Raw genomic sequence first — 20369 nt, 5'->3', positions numbered from 1 at the left:
ACATAAAATAAAAGATACTTTCCTATGACATTATGTTTTATATATCTTAAACTATTTTTAAGTTACTTTGCAATATAGGTTGAAGACTTACATTTTCTTGCTTTGAAAGAATCTTCTGGTATAATTCATCATCAGACTTCTTTTTAGGGAGAAGGTCAAGGAGGCACATTTTAAAAATTTGAATAAACATCTATTGCCAAAAAGGGAAACAAAATAAGAAATATTTAAGCAATGGTATCTTCACCCTTCCTTCCTTTTTCTCCTACCACCTTCTTTCTCCCCTTCCCCCATAATTTTTGCTCTAGGAAAAGACCATCAGATTTAAAACCATGACAGTGGTCTATAATGAACTGTGTTTTCATGAAGCTTCTAAAGAAAAATGCCTCATCTCTCCTGCACATATTTATAAGGAGCCTACTCTTTGGGAAACCCCCCACTTTCCCCATTTCCATGAGTGAAGAAAACAGTCAAGGCAAAGGGGGAGTTGCTTCTCTGTGGAAACAATCAGAAGAACACTTGTAAGAAATTAAGATGTGTAAAGTCGTCCACTGCAGCCCCCTGTCTCAATGGATGGAGGTGTCTTTTAAATCAAGAAGGGCCCTCCATAGGCAGGGACACCTTGGCAAGTCCAAGGGTGCTGTCTTCACAGTTTGTTTAATCATTCACCTGATGAAGGACATCTAAGTCTTTCCCGTCTGGGGTTATTCTGAATAAAGCTGCTATGAACATTCACATAGAGATTTTTGAGTGAACATAAGTTTTTCTGGGATGAATGTCCAAGAGTACAGTTGCTGGTTCTTCTGGTAACTGCATGTTCAATTTTATGAGAAACTGCCTATTTTCTGGAGTGGGCTTTTATAGTCCTACCAGCAATGTATTAGTGATCCAGTTTCATCACATCCTCACAAGCATTTGGTGTTGCTGCTGTTTTTATTTTAGCCATCTTGATAGGTATGTAGTCATATCTCATGTGGTTTTAATTTGCATTTCCCTATTGTCACCCTGCTTATTTAACTTATATGCAGAGTACATAATGAGAAACGCTGGGCTGGAGGAAGCACAAGCTGGAATCAAGATTGCTGGGAGAAATATCAATAACCTCAGATATGCAGATGATACCACCCTTATGGCAGAAAGTGAAGAGGAACTAAAAAGCCTCTTGATGAAAGTGAAAGAGGAGAGTGAAAAAGTTGACTTAAAGCTCAACATTCAGAAAACGAAGATCATGGCATCTGGTCCCATCACTTCATGGGAAATAGATGGGGAAACAGTGGAAACAGTGTCAGACATTATTTTTTTGGGCTCCAAAATCACTGCAGATGGTGACTGCAGCCATGAAATTAAAAGACACTCCTTGGAAGGAAAGTTATGATCAACCTAGATAGCATATTGAAAAGCAGAGACATTACTTTGCCAACAAAGGTCCGTCTAGTCAAGGCTATGGTCTTTCCAGTAGCCACATATGGATGTGAGAGTTGGACTGAAGAAAGCTGAGTGTCGAAGAATTGATGCTTTTGAACTGTGATGTTGGAAAAGACTCTTTCTAGTCCCTTGGACTGCAAGGAGATCCAACCAGTCCATCCTAAAGGAGCTCAGTCCTGGGTGTTCTTTGGAAGGATGATGCTAAAGCTGAAACTCCAATACTTTGGCCACCTCATGAGAAGAGTTGACTCGTTGGAAAAGACTCTGATGCTGGGAGGGACTAGGGGCAGGAGAAGAAGGGGACAACAGAGGATGAGATGGCTGGATGGCATCACCGACTCAATGGACATGAGTTGAGTGAACTCCGGGAGTTGGTGATGGACAGGGAGTGCTGCAGTTCATGGGGTCGCAAAGAGTCGGACACGACTGAGTGAACTGAACTGAACTGAACTGAACTGAATGGCTTAAGGGAATGACAGAGGATGAGATGGTTGAATCACATCACTGACTCAGTGGACATGAGTTTGAGCAAGGTTCGGGTCATGGTGAAGGACAGGGAAGCTTGATGTGCCGCAGACCACAGGGACACAAAGAGTAGGTCACGACTGAATGACTGAACAACAACAATGGCTTAATGATGTTGAACATCTTTTCATGTGCTTCTGTGTGTGTTTACTTGTCAGCCGTATATTCTTTTTGGTGAAATATCTGTTCATGTCTTTTGCCTATGTTCCAATTGGATTCTTTATTATTTCTATTGAGGCTTGAGAGTTCCTTATATATTGTAGGTACTGCTGCTGCTGCTGTTAAGTCGCTTCAGTCGTGTCTGACTCTGTTCGACCCTATAGACGGCAGCCCATCAGGCTCCCCCATCCCTGGGATTCTCCAGGCAAGAACACTGGAGTGGGTTGTCATTTCCTTCTCCAATGCTAGTTCTTTTTTAGAATGTGGTTTGCAAAATATTGCCTCAGTGTTTTCATCCTCTCAACAGGGTATTTTGCAGAGCAGAAGTTTATTTTGATGAGTTTCAATTTATTAGTTTTCCCTTTTATGGATCATAATATCAGTGTTAATCTAAGAACCCTTTGCTTAGATCCCAAAGATCTTCCTCCTTTTAAAAAAAAAAAGATTTATAGTTTTATACTTTAAAGTACATGAGCCATTTTTAGTTAATTTTTGCATGAGGTATGAGGTTTAGCTTGAGGTTCATTTTGGTTCACTTACGAATACTCAACTGCACGTTAATTCATTGAAAAGATTAACATTCCTCCACTGAACTGCCTTACACCTCTGTCAAAGGTCAGTTAGACATATTTATGAAGCAAGGCATCTTTTATTTTTTGAGAAGTAATTGACATAACCAGCTTTGTTCTTTCTGAAGATTGCTTTGGCTATTTGGGGGTCTCATGTGTCCATACAAATTTTGGGATTTTTGTTGTTGTTCTATTTGAAAAATACCATTCAGATTTTGATAGGGACTGCACTGAATCTGTAGATTGCTTTCAGTAATACAGATATTTTAACAATAGTAATTCTTTCAATACATGAGCATGGAATATCTTTCCATTTATTTGTGTCTGCCTTGATTTCTTTCATCAAAGTCTTAAGTTTTCAGTATATAGGACTTTCACCTCCTCGGTTAAATTTATTCCTTGGTATCTTATTCTTTTTGATGCAATTGTAAATGGGATTGTTTTCTTAACTTCTCTTCCTGTTGGTTTGTTTTTCGTGTATAGAAACAGAACAGATTTTTGTATGTTGATTTTGTACCCTGCAACTTCATGGAATTCATTAGTTCTAATAGTTTTCTGTAAAGTCTTTTCTATGTATAAAATCAGGTCTTTTGAAAAGAGTCTTTACTTCTTCCTTTCCATTTTGGATCCTGTTTATTTCTTTTTTTTGTCTAACTTCCCTAGAAATTCCAGTACAATGGTGGATAAAAGTGGCAAGAGTGGGCATACGTGTATTGTTCCCAATCTTAGAGGCAAAGTTTTTAGCTTCTCACTGTTGAGTATGATGTTAGTTGTGGGTTTGTCATGTATGGCCTTTATTACATTAAGGTACATTCTCTCCATGCCTACTTTGTTGAGAGATTTTATCATAAATACATGTTGAATTTTGTTAAGTGCTTTTTCTGCTTTGAGATGATCATCTGATCTTTATCCTTCATTTTGTTAATGTGGTGTATCATGTTGATTTATTTGTGGATGTTGAAGCTTCCTTGCATTTCTGGACTAAATCCCACTTAATTATGGTGTTAAAAAGTAAAAGTGTTAGTTGCTCAGTCCTGTCTGATTCTTTGTGACTCCAGGGACTGGGGCCAGCCAGGCTTCTCTGTCCATGGAATTCTCTAAGCAAGAATACTGGAGTGGGTAGCCATTCCCTTTTCCAGGGGATATTCCTGATCCAAGGTTTGAACCTGGGTCTCCTGCACTGCACGCAGATTCTTTACCATCTGAGCCACCAGGGAAACTATAACCCTTTCAATCTGCTGCTAAATTTGATTTGCTAATATTCTGTTGAGAATTTTTGCATCTGTTTTTACCTGAGATGGTGGTCTGTATTTTTTTTTTCCAGGCGTCTATCTGGTTTTGGTATCAGGGAAATGCTGGCCTAGTGAAATGAGTTTGGAAGTATTCCATCCTCTTCAGTATTTTGGAAGAGTTTGAGAAGGGTAGGTATTAAATCTTCTTTAAGTGTTTGGTAGAATTTACCAGTGAAGCCATTGATCCTTCTTTTTTGGTCAGGAGATTTGTCAATTTTGTTTATCTTTTAAAAGAACCAGACATTGCTTTGTTGATCTTTTCAATGCTTACTTTTTTAGTCTCTATTTCATTTATTTCCACTGTGAACTTTGTTATTTTCCTTCCTTCTACTAACTCTGGGCTTCTCTTTTTCTTCTTCTACTTCCTACAGGTGTAAAGTTAGATTGTTCATCTGAGATTTTTCTTATTTTCTGAGGTAAGCCTGGATGGCTATGAATTTCCCCCTAGGAACTGATTATGCTGCATTCCACAGATTTTGGTAAGTTTTATTTCCACTTTTATTTGTCTCAAAATATTTTTCAATTTCTCCTTTGATTTCTCCATTGATTCATTGGTTGTTCAGTAGCACATTATTTAATATTCACGTATTTGTGATTTTTCCAGTTTTCTTCCTGTACAGGTATCCCTAGTGTTATTGAACTCTGATTTAACTGCACTTTGCAGACATTTCATTTTTATAGATCGAAGGTTTGTACCAACCATGTGTTGAGCAAGTATTTCATCATCACTTTTCCAGCAGCATTACCTCACTTTGTGGCTCTCTGTCACATTTTGGTAAGTCTTGCAATATTTCAAATCCTCCACCAGCAAAAAGGTTACAATTTGCTGAATGCATAGATGATGGTCAGCATTTTCAAATAACAAACTATTTTAAAATTAAGATATGCATATTGTTCTTTTAGATATGCATTGCACACTTAATAGACAACAGTATAGTGTGACTATAACTTTCATATGCACTGGGAAACCAAAAACTCATGAGACTCACTGTACTATGATATTCACTTTACCGCAGTCATTTGAAACCAAACCCACAATATCTCCAACGTATGCCTGTAACTGATTTCTGGTTTCGTACCACTGTGGTTAGAAAAGATGCTTGATATGATTTTGACCTTAAATTTATTGGGACTTCTTTTGTGGCCTCATTATGCTTGCCAATACTAATAAGCTCTAAGAAGATACAAGTTGGCCTGGCTTTTTACCCACTGAAGTCTAAGGCTATGTAAAGTAACATTCTTTTCTCAGGATGACCATCTCAAATCTATTTTCTTTTTGACCCCAAACCGAAACAGTAATGTTTATTGGTTTTGTCCCATTTCCTTAAATTTTAAAAACTTTTTCAATTTAGAATAATTATGGACTTAGAGGAAGGTGCAAGAACAGTAGAGTTCTGTGTGCGTTACCCCCAGGTCTGCTATTTTACATCATTGTGGCATTAATATCATATCAAACCTGGAAATCGACATAGGTCCAGTACAGTTAACTGACCTTACTCATTTTTTATTCATTTTTGCAGGCTCTCATTTATGTGTGTATGTGTGTTTGTGGTTTTACACAATTTTACCTCATGTATTCCTATGCGCTTCCCAGATGGCTCAGTGGTAAAGAATCTACTTGCCAATACCTGGTTTCAGTCCCTGGGTTGGGAAGATTCCCTGGAGAAGGAAATGGCAACCTACTCCAGTATTCTTGCCTGGGAAATCCCATGAACAGAGGAGCTTGGTAAGCTACAGTCCATGGGGTCGCAAAAGTGTCTGCCACGATTTAGTGACTGAACAACAATAGATTCCTATAACCACTGCCACAAACAAGTTAGAGAATCTTCCAGCACCAGGAGAAACCCCCGGTCCTACTGCTCATCTGACAGTAGCCACCCCCTTCCCACAGACCCTAATCTATTTTTGTCTCTGCCATTCTGCTCTTAAAGATGCTCTTAAAAACTCCTAGACAAGTCCAGCACCCTGTCTTCCTCAAGGGCTGCCAGGGAGCTCTAAGCTTCTGGTCTGAGTCACTTCTGAAATCTAATTTGTGATAACAAATCTCTACCAGAGGAACAAAATTTGAAGTCTTTGCATAACATGGCTCTCTCCTCCTCCCTGTGTTTCTCTAGGTCCTCACACCTGAAGACACGCCTTGCAGAGAATGAAAGGCCAGGCTTAGAAAGCACTTCTCCCAGCATGATGTTGATTTCAGCCAGACACATTTCTACTGAGCACCTACTCTGTGCAGGGTATTGTTCTGGGCTCTGAGGATACACAGCCTTTGTACTCAGACAAACCTCATTCGGGTTCTGACTCTGCCATTTACCAGCTATGTGATCTTGGGCAACTGATTGACATTTATGAGCCTCAGGTTCTTCATGAGTAAAACAGCAATGAGGTTTCCATGAGATCAGATATTTAAAGTGTTTAGTCTAGCAGAGTATCAGTGCTTCTTAAACAGTGCTCTAATGATGCTGGTTACACATCCCCAAAGAGTCCAGAGCTTTGCCCACAGAGACTTTTCTTTTCTGTGTGTTTTTTTAATTTTCTTTTATTTTTAACTGGAGGATAATTACTTTACAATATTGTGCTGGCTTCTGCCAAACACCAACATGAATCAGCCATAGATATATGTATCCACAGAGACTTTTCAAAGTGGGACAACTTAACTCCATAATTCCATAGAGTAAGAGCTGGAAGTATATTATTTTCACACTTATCCTAAAGTGGCCCAGAGAGGGGAAGTAACTTACCCACAGTAACACATCTGATAAGTGTCAAAGGGTGAATTAGAACCCAAGTTTCTGACTCTTCAGTTCAGTCGCTCAGTCATGTCTGAATTTTTGTGACCCCATGGACTGCAGCATGCCAGACTTCCCTGTCAATCACTGACTTCCCTGTCAATCACCAACTCCCTGAGCTTGCTCAAACTCATGTGCATCGAGTTAGTGATGCCATCCAACCATCTCATCCTCTGTCATCCCCTTCTCCTCCAGCTTTCAATCTTTTCCAGCATCAGGGTCTTTTCCAATGAGTCCATTCTTCGCATCAGGTGGCCAAAGTACTGGAGCTTCAGTTTCAGGATCAGTCCTTCCGATGAATATTCAGGACTGATTTCTTTTACGATTGACTGGTTTGATCTCCTTGCAGTCCAAGGGACTGTCAAGAGTCTTCTCCAACACCACAGTTTAAAAGCATCAATTCTTCAGCACTCAGCTTTCTTTATGGTCCAACTCTCACATCCATACATGACCACTGGAAAAACCATAGCCTTGACTAGACGGACCTTTGTTGGCAAAGTAATGTCTCTGCTTTTCAATATGCTGTCTAGGTTGGTCATAGCTTTCCTTCCAAGGAGCAAGTGTCTTTTAATTTCATGGCTGCAGTCACCATCTGCAGTCATTTTGGAGCCACCCAAATATAGTCTATCACTGTTTCCATTGTTTCCCCATCTATTTGCCATGAAGTGATGGCATCAGATACCACAATCTTCATTTTTGAATGTTGAGTTTTAAGCCAGCTTTTTCACTCTCCCATTTCATTTTCATCAACAGGCTCTTTAGTTCCTCTTCACTTTCTGCCATAAGGGTGCTATCATCTGCATATCTGAGGTTATTGATATTTCTCCCAGCAATCTTGATTCCAGCTTGTGCTTCATCTAACCCAGTATTTCTCATGATGTACTCTGCATATAAGTTAAATAAGCAGGGTGACAATATACAGCCTTGATGTACTCCTTTCCCAATTTGGAACCAGTCTGTTGTTCCATGTCCAGTTCTAACTGTTGCTTCTTGATCTGCATACAGATTTCTCAGGAGTCAGGTAAGGTGGTCCGGTATTCCCATGTCTTGAAGAATTTCCACAGTTTGTTGTGATCCACACGGTCAAAGGCTTTGGCATAGTCAATAAAGCAGAAGTAGATGTTTTTCTAGAACTCTCTTGCTTTTTCAACGACCCAAAGAATGTTGGCGATTTGATCTCTGGTTCCTCTGCCTTTTCTAAAACCACCTTGAACATCTGGAAGTTCTTATTTCTGGTGCTCTTGGAACTTTCCCAGTTCCAGTTGAAGTGTCTCCCCCCATGGAAGTCTGATCACTTCCTCAAAGCCTACACACCCTCAGGTCATCTCTTATACACTCTCATGGTAATCCATCATTTATTTGCTTTGTCATATTTTTTGCCCCTGTGCATTTTGTGCAGTCTTTTGATTGCCATCTCTCCCCTGAACAGTAGGCTCCATAAAGGCAGGCACTGCTCAGAAGGGTAGGGAGGCTACCTGCAGGTAAGATGGGCAGATGAGTGATGGTGAATGCTCTGTCCACGACAACAGGCTGCTTCCTGGTGGGCATTCGCTGACTGCTCCAGGGGTGAGGCTGGCCAGGACCATGTCACTCACCAGCCCGATGGTGCTCTGAGCACAGAAACAATCACCCCCAGGGAGCAGAGCCTTGGAAAGAATCGCCAGGGCCACCTGCCCCCAAGCAGGACCAGGTGAGACTGATGAAAGCAGGCTGCACTTCAGGAGGGTGAGTGTCTCGTATACCTGGGCTTCTGCAGGGGCGTCTGTGGGGCTTGGTTTCTGGAATCCTAGGATGATTCGTGGTTTCACATAGCGGGGCCTGATCATGATGATTGTTCTGCTCACGTAGAGCAAAACTTCTTTCTGTTTTATCTTCAATTTAATGTCCTTTTATTTTCCCAGTTTCTAATGGAGCACCTGTGGGCCTATCTATGTCTGTCTGTCTTTCTCTCCATCTACCCCTCCCCTTCTCTTCCCAACAGGTCTTCTCTCTCATCCCTTTTCTCAGGAGGTCTCCTTCACTCAGTAATTCAGAGGATATGTCTCAAGGAGAAATGATTCCTCCTTTAAAAAAAAATTTTTTTTATTTGGCTGTGCCAGGTTTTAGTTGCAGCATGTGGGAATCTAGTTCCCTGAGTAGGGAGCGATCGAACCGGTGCCCCCTGCAGTAGGCGGGTGGATTCTTAACCACTGGGCCACCAGGGAAGTCCCGATAATTCCTCTTTTAGCCCGAGTGGCCTTGCTGCCTGGCTAACCCAGGGGCTTCTGTACTGCAGCGGGACTCATTCCTCTGACTTCCCGTGGCTTGGATCCAGTGTGGATGCGTGTGTACCTGGCAGAGACTATCTTGTTTCCTGATGTCCATGGTTCTGATTTCTCCTCTCTTCACTCAGACAAGGTACGCAACTACGCATCTCAGCCCCAACTTAGCACTTAATGACTTAGGGCCTGTCTCCTCTCTGTGCCTCAGTTTCCCTATCTGTAAAGTGGACATAATAATGGCACCTACCTTGCCAAGTTGTATGAGGTTTAACATAACCACTTGTGTGACACCCCCCAGGCTTAGTGTGTAGTAAGCGCTCAATAAAGTTAGTGATCCTAAATCTTATGATCACCATCATCCTTCCTCTAAAAATACTGTTCTCTTTGTTCTCTGTCTCCATCAAGAGGTGTGTCCAGAGAGTAGGTACCCAGCCATCTGCTTAACCCCCCCATGTGTACATGCCCAGTTATTAAGTCGTGTCCAACTCATTTGCAACCCCATGGACTGTAGCCCGCCAGGCTCCTCTGTCTGTGGGATTTCCCAGGCAAGAATACTGGAGTGGGTTGCCATTTCCCTCTCCAGGGGATCTTCCTGACCCAGGGATTGAACCCACATCTCCTGTATTGGCCGGCGGATTCTTTACCACTGAGCCCCCAGGGAAGCCCTTAACCCCCACAGTGCTGTACCCCATCCGCAGGCATTTTGTGGTCGGATGCCTAGTCTCTCTCCCCCCTCTGTGGTGGCTCCGCTGTCACTGATGCCCATTTCCCGAGCGTCCCCAGGACTCCATGCACATGGAGGGCGGGCCTCTGGGTCCTGAGCACTCTACCTACCATGTGCTTCTCCTGCCTCAGGGCCGCGTCCAACTGCAGCAGGTCTTTTAAGTGAAGGTTGTAGATACACAAGTCAAGGTCCACACTGAAAAATGCAAAGAGGAACAGAAGAGACTTTCAGCGGATTTGAAGTGGGGCCCGAGGTTACCGAGTTATCAGGACAGCCCTGCTCAGGACAAGCACGGTGCACCCTGACTCCAGATGTTAAATTCGACAGCGTGCTAAGATTCCTCACAGCCACCCAGGGCGCTTAGGAGAAATCAGAGAAGACTTCTGAAACCCACTTGTGGCCAGAAGGGTACAGCTGCTCGGGAATCAAAGATGAGAGACAGGAACAGATGGAAGGTAAGAAAAATGAACACTTCCTCTGGCCCCACCCCAGGCATTTTCAGGTCTAGCATCAAGTGTCATCCTTCCCTTCTGCCATCATGCACACATTCTCATGCCCATTTTATAGACGGGAAAACTGACTCAGGAAATCAACAGTCAGAGAAACCTAGTAGCAATCATGTGCTCATAGGGGCAGGTAAGTGACAGCATGTAGACAAAGGCCTTTGGCTTTTTCTCCTACACAAGCAAAGGTGTTTTAAATACTACACTCCCACCTGAGCTATTACGAGTTCTCTTCGTCCAAATGCTCAGAAACATCCCTTTCCAGCCTGGCAGGGGAGCTAAGAAAGCTCCCAGTCAGTGGCGTCCGTCCTTTCTGGGGCCCCCTGCAGGGTCAACATCTTCTGAGCCCGCTCTCTCCCCAGCTCTGAGCCAGGTTGTGCCTTGTTCATCTCGCCCAAGGCCCGTGGGGACTTGCAGAAATTCAGAGTCGACAGGGGCCTGAGGACTAGCACACAAATCTGCTGACTCCTTTACTGAATAACTACTGTGTGCTGAACTCTGTTCTGGACTGGGCACTTTGGCAGTTTAGAGCGTGGACTGCTACTGGGCACTTTGGCAGTTTAGAGCATGGACTGCTAATGACAAGGCACCAGGGTCAAACTTGACTCCAACACTCACCTGCTGTGTGATCTTGGGCAAGTCACAGCCTCTCTGTGTCTCATTTTATTCTTTGTAAAATGAAGGCAATATTAGCATCTACTTCACAACCTTAATGACTGAAGGCTGTTAAGAGGAATTAATTACTTGACTCATGAATATTTATTCATTACTGCATCTGTCTCGGGCTCCCACCGGTTGGTAGGACACAGCTGTGAATAAGACAGATCTGGTCTTCGTGCTCACGAGATAATGTCTGCAAAGTGCTTAGTATTTTGTACACAGAAGGCACTTAACCAGTTCCAGCCGCTGCTATGCAGGGCATGAGGCAGGTCAGTGATTAGAAGAGGCCCTCCCGTCTCTCCCCAGGACCCAGGCTGGGTTCCCTAACCCCTCTGCCAGCCAACGCCACACGTTCAGCTCCAGCTCTGACACTGGGTCGCTGTGTGTCCACGGCTGAGTCCTTAACCACTCTGGGCCTCCGTTTCCACCACTGACCAGGATATGGCCTGTCGGTCTGAGTCCTCCACCCAGCTCCTCCTCACCTCTCGCAGGTCAGCACCTCGGGGAAGCTGCTCGCCCCGAGGAAGCTGCGACCCAGGAACCTGTCGTCGCTGGCGGCCGAGTGGACGCTGGAAGAGGAGCTGCAGTCGTCCTTCTCGGCCTGGCTCAGGCTCCCCAGGCTGCTGGAAGGGGACGCCTCCAGCGGCTGGTTTGGCAGGACGGCCTGCTTTAAGGTTTCATGCAGAGATGGGTTGGAGGAACCGTCGGCCAGAGGCTGGGGGACAGGAGACAAAGCGCCCTCTCAGTCCATGTGACCCATCACCAGCGTGTTTCTGTTATTCTACCCACGACACACACAGTGGGTCCCTGGAAAGCCAGGCTGGGGAGGATGGGGAGGGTGTGAGTGGATTTTTCAGCTTCTACCCCAGGGGCATGGCCATGGCCCCAGGGACCCTCATCACAGCTCCTGTCTCATCCTTCGTCCCTGGAGGCCAGCCCCTCTGCACCAGGCTCCTCCTCGCCAGCTCTCAGACCCCAGGCCTGCTCTGTCTGTCAACCCACCTTCCTTATCAGGGAACGCCCCTGCCCCCCGCCATGACCACACGAGGACACAGCCTAGTGCCTGGCACAGCCGGAGGGCTCAGCAAACATCAGCCGTCCGTGTGCCCAGCCTCAAATCTGCTGCTCCCAGAGGTATGTGCAGAGGGCACTGAGCTGGCGGCCAGCTCCAAACCCTTACTGTCATCCCATGCGTCTGGGCCTTTCCGGACTCTGGTTCCCATGCCTCAAATTCCCCTCACTCACCATCTGCGGAGCAGAAACCTCCTTCCCTCTGGACACAGACCCCTGCATCTTCCTTCCCTGCTTCCCCGGCCCAGCCTGGGTTGGATTCCACAGGTCCCAGGTCATTTCTGTCCTGCCTGCTACCACACACTGTCCTACAAGATCTGCAGGGATGGGAGAGCCTCCAGGTGAGGACAGTGCCCTCCTGACCACAGGATAATCCGCAGTGCCCACCACCGAGCCTGCCCAGCACAGGTACTCATGAGGAATAAACGCCCTGAGTCAGGAAGTTTCGAGCCGTCACCCACCCACTAGATAGTGAAGGAAGTGGTTCCAGGTGTGTGTCCAGGAAGCTGTTCCATGAACTATAAGCAGTTACTGCTCACTGTGAATGTTCCACAGAAAAATTAGTTTAGGAACGTCTGTGTGAACAAAGTAGAATCATTTATCCCTGCTTTTTGGCCGTGTCATAGCTTATGGGATCTTAATTCCCCAATTAGGGATTGAACCCATGTCCCTTTTTGGGAGCACGGAGTTTTAACCACTGGACTGCCAGGAAAGCCCCTGGAATCATTTCTTTGGTGCAGGAATTCTCAGAGCTTTCGCTATGCTCTGCTGTCCTCAAAAGCAAATAATAATTTAAAAAACTGAACATGTACTGAGTGTGCAGACATCATAATCTGTTCTAAGTCCTATACCCAATACCCCATCTAACCCTCAAGATGACTAGGTGAGGCAGAAGAGCCCTTTATCCCCATTTAGTTGATGAAGAAACTGAGGCCCTGAGAAGTCAGGAAATGGCTAGGAGTAAATGGCTGAGCTAGGAGCTAGGTTCAAGCCTGTCTTCTTGATCACCAGGAGAGCAGGCCGTCCTTTCCTCAACTTATTTGAGCAGGAAACTCCTTCTTTCACAGAGCATCTCCTAGGCCGAGGGCTCCCTGAAGCATTAGGGATTATGCTGCCCTCTGCAAAATGCCCGGCCCCAGGTGTGAACTCCCGGCTCCAGGTATAAGACCTGCGGGTACGACTCTGGCCCTGCCACTTACTGCAGCATGACCTTGGACGGGTCATTGGCCTCTCTGGGCCTCAGTTTCCTTGTGCGTCAAGTGGAGATAACGGTATTATTTTCCTTACAGGAACATGGCGAGGAGCACTGACACGCCTGACGTATGACAGACGCTGAGCGTTACACTGGCCCCACAGCAAGTGCTCAGTTAGGTGTCAGCTGCTGGCATGAGTCCTGGGGTCTCTGGATGAGGAGTAACATCAGTAACTTGTATCAGCATCAGTATTTGTGTTAGTGTTGAAAGAGGAGAGTGGATGCTGCCGTACTGTGCTGTTGCCTGGCGTCACGAGAATACTTGCTCCACCATGGGCATACCCTGAGCCTGACAACACCCTCGTAAAATGGATCCACCCTAAGGGCATGCTCCATTACAAAGCCACAAAATTATCCCTATTAAAATGGCTTGCCATAAAATCCTCAAATAGGACCCCAAATTGCACATTTGCATCTCCCCCCTCCTACCCCAATCTGCAGCACATTACTGGTAAATTGCATTTCTAAGACGGAGCTCAGGACGCTTACCCTGAACTTCTGATTGATGGGATAGACGACTTTTGCCTTCAGTGCAAAGGCTGTGATATTGCTGTTGAAAGACGGCTCGTATTCCTGGGAAGAAGAAAGAATAAATGGCGTGGGGACGCTTTTGGTGAAATGAAGGACAAACCACTGGGTTTCCAAAGTGCCACATCCCATTGGTAACAGTGGCCCTGGGAAGGGACGACAGTAGACACATTTAGAGCCAAGCAGTGCTCACTTGCTAGGAGCATGGATGGATGGATAGATGGGTGTCCAGATGGATGTGGGAGAGACAGAGGCACAGGTGGGTGAGGGGATGAATGGACAGATGTTACAAAGCACATTCTTCATTTAATTCCAAGTCTTCAGCTTTGGAAGAAATAAGGATTTAAATAACATGACAACACCAAAACTTTTCCTAAAAGTTGTGAATCACTTTAATATTTTTAGCACTACCAAGTGTATAAAAACTTACGTGTGGCAATATTCGTGCAAGGCTTTTGATCAGATCATAAAATGAAAAGACGTGCTTCGGCAGATCTTTTCACTTTTCTGAGCCTCCATCTTCCCAGACAGGAAGCAGGTAGCCTATCTCCCCAAGGGACAGGGATGTGGATGTGGACAAAGCCCCCAGCGGAGATGCTAGAACAGACCCCAAGTGAGGCGATGACCACTGTGAATCTCAGTAGTAAAGAGCTACCATCAACCTCTGCTCAGGATCCATCTCCCCGACACAGCTGGACAGACTGACTCGTAGCCTGCTCCACGGCCCCACATCCTCTCTGTATTGCTCTCCTGTTAGGGTCACCCCTGGGCTTTGCACAGTCAGTGCTGAATTAGGGCTTGGACACATCCAGTGGGTGAATGAAGTCAAGCAGACAGACCGGTCAGGAGCCTGGCTCTCCAGGCAGGGAGGAATCTCAACTCAGCAATTCTGAACCAGATGCCACCACCTTTCTACTAAATCTTAAAAAAAAAAAAAGAACTCCATGACAAACGATTGACTGCTAATTGCCACATTCTCCTTGGAACCACATACCCTATCACGGGGAATGCAGAAGAACTTATCACTTCCTCACAACGTGAGACATTGAAACAGCACCCGACAGAGCCTGTGATGTGGTCTGTACCCATCTTCAGGGAGGATTTCACCACAGTGCCCTTCTGAGCAGGACAGAAGGAAGCTCTGTGGCAGGGCCCCAGGTCTTGTTGTGTCTGTGTCTACCTGTGTGTGTGCTAAGTCACTTCAGTCATGTCTGACTCTTTGCAACCCCACGGACTGCAGTCCACTAGGCTCCTCTGTCCATGGGATTCTCTAGGCAAGAATACTGGAGGGGTTGCCATGCCCTCCTCCAGGGGATCTTCCCGACCCAGGGATGGAAACCAAGTCTTTATGTCTAGCTGCACTGGCAGGCAGTTTCTTTACCACCGCTTACAAAAACAGACTCAGATGACAAGAATGGGGACGTCCACCAACATGTGCCCTCTCCTTAAACTCCCAAGGATGCTGCCACTTCCCAGATGGAGAAGATGGCACAGAGAGATTGAGCTGTGCACCTGAGGTCACACAGCTATTAAATGTCCGGATCGGGACTTGAGCTCAGATTCTCTAGCTCTCCTCTTCAGCTGCCACCATCCATCTCCTTCCACGAGATAGAAATGAGAACAAGAGGAAGAGCCATGCAATTGCAAGGTCAGTGGGAGTTTAGAGGAGAAGCCCCCAGGTCAGCCTCACCACACCCCAGGGACACAAGTCAGATCCGGAGGTACTGGTCACTCCCACACCTGCCACGTCCAATCAACCACGAATCCCACCACCCTAACCTTCTAAGCATCTCTCTAGGGCCACAATTCAGGCCCAAGCCATCATCGTACTTACCCCAATGGGCTCAAACAGCCTCTTACCTGACTCCCTATGCATGTACCAAGGACTTACTACGTGCTACCACTTGATCCATGTCTGCTCATTTCACTATGACTCAGTCATGCCCATTTTATAGAGAGGTAAAGCAAGGCTCAGAGGTGGACACTTTCCAATCCAGTCTCCCCAAAGCAATCAAATAACCTTTCTTTTTTTTTTTAATGACTGCTCTTTTTTTTTTTCTCTTTAAATTTTTGGCTGCACAAGCTCTTTGTTGCAGTGTGCACGTGAGCTTTCTCTAGTGAGAGCACTCAAGCCTGGTTGCCCTGCGGCACGTAGAATCTTAGTTCCCCGACCAGGGATCGAACCTGTGTCCCCTGCATTGGAAGGTAGATTCTCAACCACTGAACCACTAGGGAAGTCTCTCAAACAAGCTTTTAACCATACAACTCCCCTCGCTTCCTGGCTTTCCTTGGATCTGAGTGAATACAGAATAGCTGCCCCCAGCCCACAGCAGCCCATCAGTCACAGTCTCTTGAATCTTTGCTGGGAAGACGGTACAACAGCGTGGCAGTAAGACCAAAAAGGCTGACTTCAGAACTGGTGACATACTTTGCAAGGCCCAGTGCCAAATTAAAATAGGGGCTGGGGTGCATGTGTGTGGGAGGGGCCCTTTGTCAAAAGTGATTAAGAATTTCAAGACAGCAAAGTCCAGAAGCAGGAAGGGGGTAATTGGGCAGAGGGCCTCAGTGGCCACATGGGAGGTCATCCGCCTATGAAGCTGGCCTCCGGAGATGATCCGGGAAAGACACATTTCTTCAAGGAAAGATGAGGAATCAGAAAGGGCGCTGTGCGTTTTTACACTTCTTCCAAATAGAGGTGGAGAGAAAGGACAGAGTGGAAGGGGGCAGAAAATGAGAGGAAGGATTGTTCTCTGCCTTCCAGGGGCTCATCTTCTACAGGGGCGACACCAAACATACACTGCACTTCAGGGAAAAACATAATATAAGAAATAAAGGATGTAGACGCAGGGGTCCACCTGAGATGTGCAGAAGTGGAGCTGAGGACCGGGAGCCCGGGCTGTTTCCAGTTTCTCACAGCGCTTCTTATTAAGTTCCGCTGTCCTCTAAATTCTGATCATCTCCCCAACCGTAGCAACACAATTATTCAGAAAATAGGCTGTAGTGCAGATTTACAATGTAAAACTTCTTCAGCTGAAGCAACGCAATTATTCAGAAAATTAAAACATAATTGTTAGAAAAGAAAAACCATTTCACTCGCCCACAAAAGGTACTCTTCTCAGTAAATGCACAGACACATCCAGAGGGGAGCTGTGCCCCACCACCCCTCCCTTCTCCGAAGCCAAAGGACAGGATGAGGCTGTGAAGCAGCAGTTCCCAGAGTCTTCTGGAACTTTCTGTGTATTTTTGGCTAATGTGAGCTATTTATCAAAGCAGAATTCATGCAAGGAGTGACATGGACCCCAAATGCCTTGGTTTTCTGGGCATTGGAGGGTGTCAGGGTTATAGCTCATCGCCCTGTTAAAGTCAGCCCTGCCCTCATTCCTTGACAAGCTCAGTCTGCTGTAGACAGGGGTATTTCGGCAAAGCCGGTCTCAGGAACAGGCAGATCTGTAACTCTTGGCAATTATTAGCTAGATAATGAGCATTGGCGAGGCACAGCTAAATAGTTCACAGGTAAAACATTACTAGGTGGAAGAAGTGGGTTAGCCTTCCGGGAGGCAGACAGACTGGGCACCCCAGCAAGGACTGATTCATTCTGTGCTAGAAGGATTTACAGAGTTGATTCCTGGGTGACCCTATGGGGCTGCCACCAAGACTGTCATCGCAAAGCTCAGAGCCTTGAGGCTCAGAGAGGTTGTGTCGCTTGCCCAACAGCACACAGCACACAGGTGGCAGAGCTGGGCCTGGGTTCCAGGATTCTGGATCCCAAAGCCAGCATTTTTGCATCATATCTGAGGTCGTCTTCTGTGTGAGAAGAGTTTTTTTCAAATAGGTTTACTGAGATATCATTCATGCTACTAAACCATGTAAATTGTACAATTTAATGCTTTTTGGTGTATTCACAGATATGTGCAACCCTTGTTACAGTCAATTTTAGAACATTTTTGTCATTTTGTAAGAAACCTGTACCCTTTAGCTGTCCCCTCTACCCCTCCCACCCCCTGTCCCTATCCTAAGCAACTACCAATCTGCTTTTGGTCTCTTTACGTTTACCTGTTCCAGACATCTCAGATGCTTGGAATCTTATGACATGTGGTCTTTTGTGACCGGTTTCTTTCAGTTAGCACCCTATTTTCAAGGTTTATCCGTGTTATTTTTACGACTGAATGGTATTTCATTGTATGGAGTGACCACATTCCGATTACTTGTTCATCAGCTGATGGACATTTGGGGTTTCCAAGTTTGGGCTACTGTGAACAGGGCTGTCAGGAATATTTGCCCACAGGTTTTCTCACGGATCTTTGTTTTCATTTCTGTCAGCAGAGTTTTAATCCTACATGGTGAGGGGATCAGAGGGAATGAGAGAGACAGATGAGGGAGAGAGAGAAACTAAGACAGAGAGACGTTCCACAGCCACACTGTCGCACAGAGACACGTGGAGACACAAAGAGAGAGAGATGGACATACAGGTAGATGCAGTGATACGCACACAGAGAGACACTGGGAGAGACAAGCACTTGGAAACAGAGAGGCTGAGCAAGTCAGCTGGAGACACACAGCACAGACGAGGAAAGGCGGACTCATCTCTGGGAACAGCCAGGTGCTCTCTCTTCCTCTGCAGCTCTGGGGCTTCCGATCCCTCCGTGGAGCCCTGCCCAGGGCTGAGAGGAGAAGCCCTGATTTCAGAACCCTTGGGAAGTACGGATAGGGTGTGACTCTCGAAAACTGGATTTTCAGCTTATCCAGAAGTTTCCCCTATGGATTCCCAACTTTTTGGTGAAATTTGTTTGTTTTTTTTTTTAATTTTATTTTATTTTTAAACTTTACAATATTGTATTAGTTTTGCCAAACACAATTCCTCCTTTGGTAAGCGGAGGCTGCAGAGTCAGGCCCCTGACTGTCAGGGGCCATGGGGGTGCGGGGACGCAGCCCTCCCGGACAGGAGTTGAACATCCCCAGGTCCAAATATCAGCTTCAAGGCTTGGGACAGTGACCTGGCTCCACAAGACTCAGTTTCCCCATATGGAAAATGGGCATATAAACAAGGTCTATATCATGGAGTGCTGAAAGGATTGCATGAGAGAATTCACTTGATGGTTTACATCACTCAAAAATGACATATATAAAAATGCCTTGAATCCAGTAGGTGCTAAATAAGAAACTTTGCTCTATCTTTCTGCCTTTCCCAGCATCTTTCTCTCTTTCTTTCTCACTCTTTCCCTCCCTCTTTACCTAGATGTCTATATTTACCTTTTGGCAATTGATGCTGAATGACTGGAGTCTGTGGTACCTTCTAGGGACCAGGAAGTGACTAGAAGTCACTCATTCTTTCTTTGGAAGAAACGCCCCCTTCATCCACGGCGCTCACGTATGAAGTGATACCCTATGGGCTGACTCAGGATGGGGGACGTCGGGGGAGGGGACAAAAAGAAAGGTATAGGGAACATCCATCTCTTAACATTTCCGTCAGAGGCCCAGAACTCCCACTCCTGGATACTTACTCAAAAGAAATGAAACAAAATGAAAACAAACTTACACTTACAAATGCCTTGTTCAGAATAACCAGGCATGGAAACCAACCCACACTTGGTGACACAGCCCCAGAGCAGACTGAGCAACTGAAAGGGACAAATGACTGATCAGTGCAGCAACCTAGACCAGCAGGCGCAAGAAAGCGTGGGATTGCTCTTATGTAAAACTCGAGAGCAGCAAAACCAATCATGGCAACGGAATTGTAGCAGTGGCTGTCTGTGCAAGGAGCACTGAAGAAATTTCTGGAATAAGGGAACATTCCTGATTGGGGTCTCGGTGACAAGAGTGTATGCACTTGTCACTCATTAAACTGTAAGTTGAAAATCTGTGTGTTTTTGGTGTGTAAGTCATACCTCCAAGAGATGCCTATTGGGACACGAAATCTGTCGGGGTTCGTCTGGATAATCTGTGTCCTGGACACAGGACATCCTATGTGAGCCTCCTCCGATGCACCCCAACACCCCACTTACGTCTAGAGGCTCCTCATCCTTTGAAGTCAGTGCTTCTCTCTTCCTCCTCCTGGATGGGGACCCAGCTGCCGACGGGGTCTGGATGTTAGACTCCAAATTCCTGAGCAGACTCTGAGTGTCGTCTTTCTAAAACCCAAAGGTGGGGGTGAGCAGGAGAGCATGTCAGAGTTGGTCAGTCGAGTGCCTTGCAGGAGCCATCAGCCCCCCTCTGCCCAGCAGTCATGTCTACTGGTCTCTACCCCTCCTCTACCGCCTGGCCCTCTGTGTGTAGTGCTCCCCTCCAGGCCCACTGGAAATCAGCTCCACATCCTTCAAGGCTGACCACGTGTTACCTTCCTGACAATCCCCCAAAGCCCCATCTCAGTGTCCTCAGGCCCTGGAAGCGATACTTGGCTCGAGGCTCATTCCATTGTTCTTCTGAGTTGGTCACCACCATGGCTGCCACCCTCAGTAGACTGAGAGCTCCTTGCAGTGGGGCAACAGCTTAACACGGATTCTGGTCACAATATTTTCATTCAGTTCAGTTCAGTTCAGTCATTCAGTCGTATCCAACTCTTTGCAACCCCAGGGGCTGCAGCACACCTGGCTTCCCTGTTCATCACCAACTCCCGGAGT

The 20369-nt window shown here is 45.9% G+C and overlaps 1 protein-coding gene across 1 annotated transcript in view; it reads right to left on the bottom strand.

Annotated features, from left to right (window-relative positions):
* The window catches only part of EVC (EvC ciliary complex subunit 1), a gene marked incomplete at its 3' end in the record, with an annotated part of 75399 nt that overhangs the window by 49506 nt on the left and 5524 nt on the right, over positions 1-20369 (bottom strand). The window contains 5 exon segments of the mRNA XM_045166265.1: positions 92-190; positions 9849-9933; positions 11384-11616; positions 13714-13797; positions 19755-19880. Coding sequence (XP_045022200.1) covers positions 92-190; positions 9849-9933; positions 11384-11616; positions 13714-13797; positions 19755-19880 — 627 coding nt within the window.

Source organism: Bubalus bubalis, chromosome 7 (assembly GCF_019923935.1).
Source record: "Bubalus bubalis isolate 160015118507 breed Murrah chromosome 7, NDDB_SH_1, whole genome shotgun sequence".
Classification (NCBI taxonomy): Eukaryota; Metazoa; Chordata; class Mammalia; order Artiodactyla; family Bovidae; genus Bubalus; species Bubalus bubalis.
The sequence above is the reverse complement of the archived record's forward strand: the minus strand, read 5'-3'. Positions and strand labels throughout refer to the sequence as shown.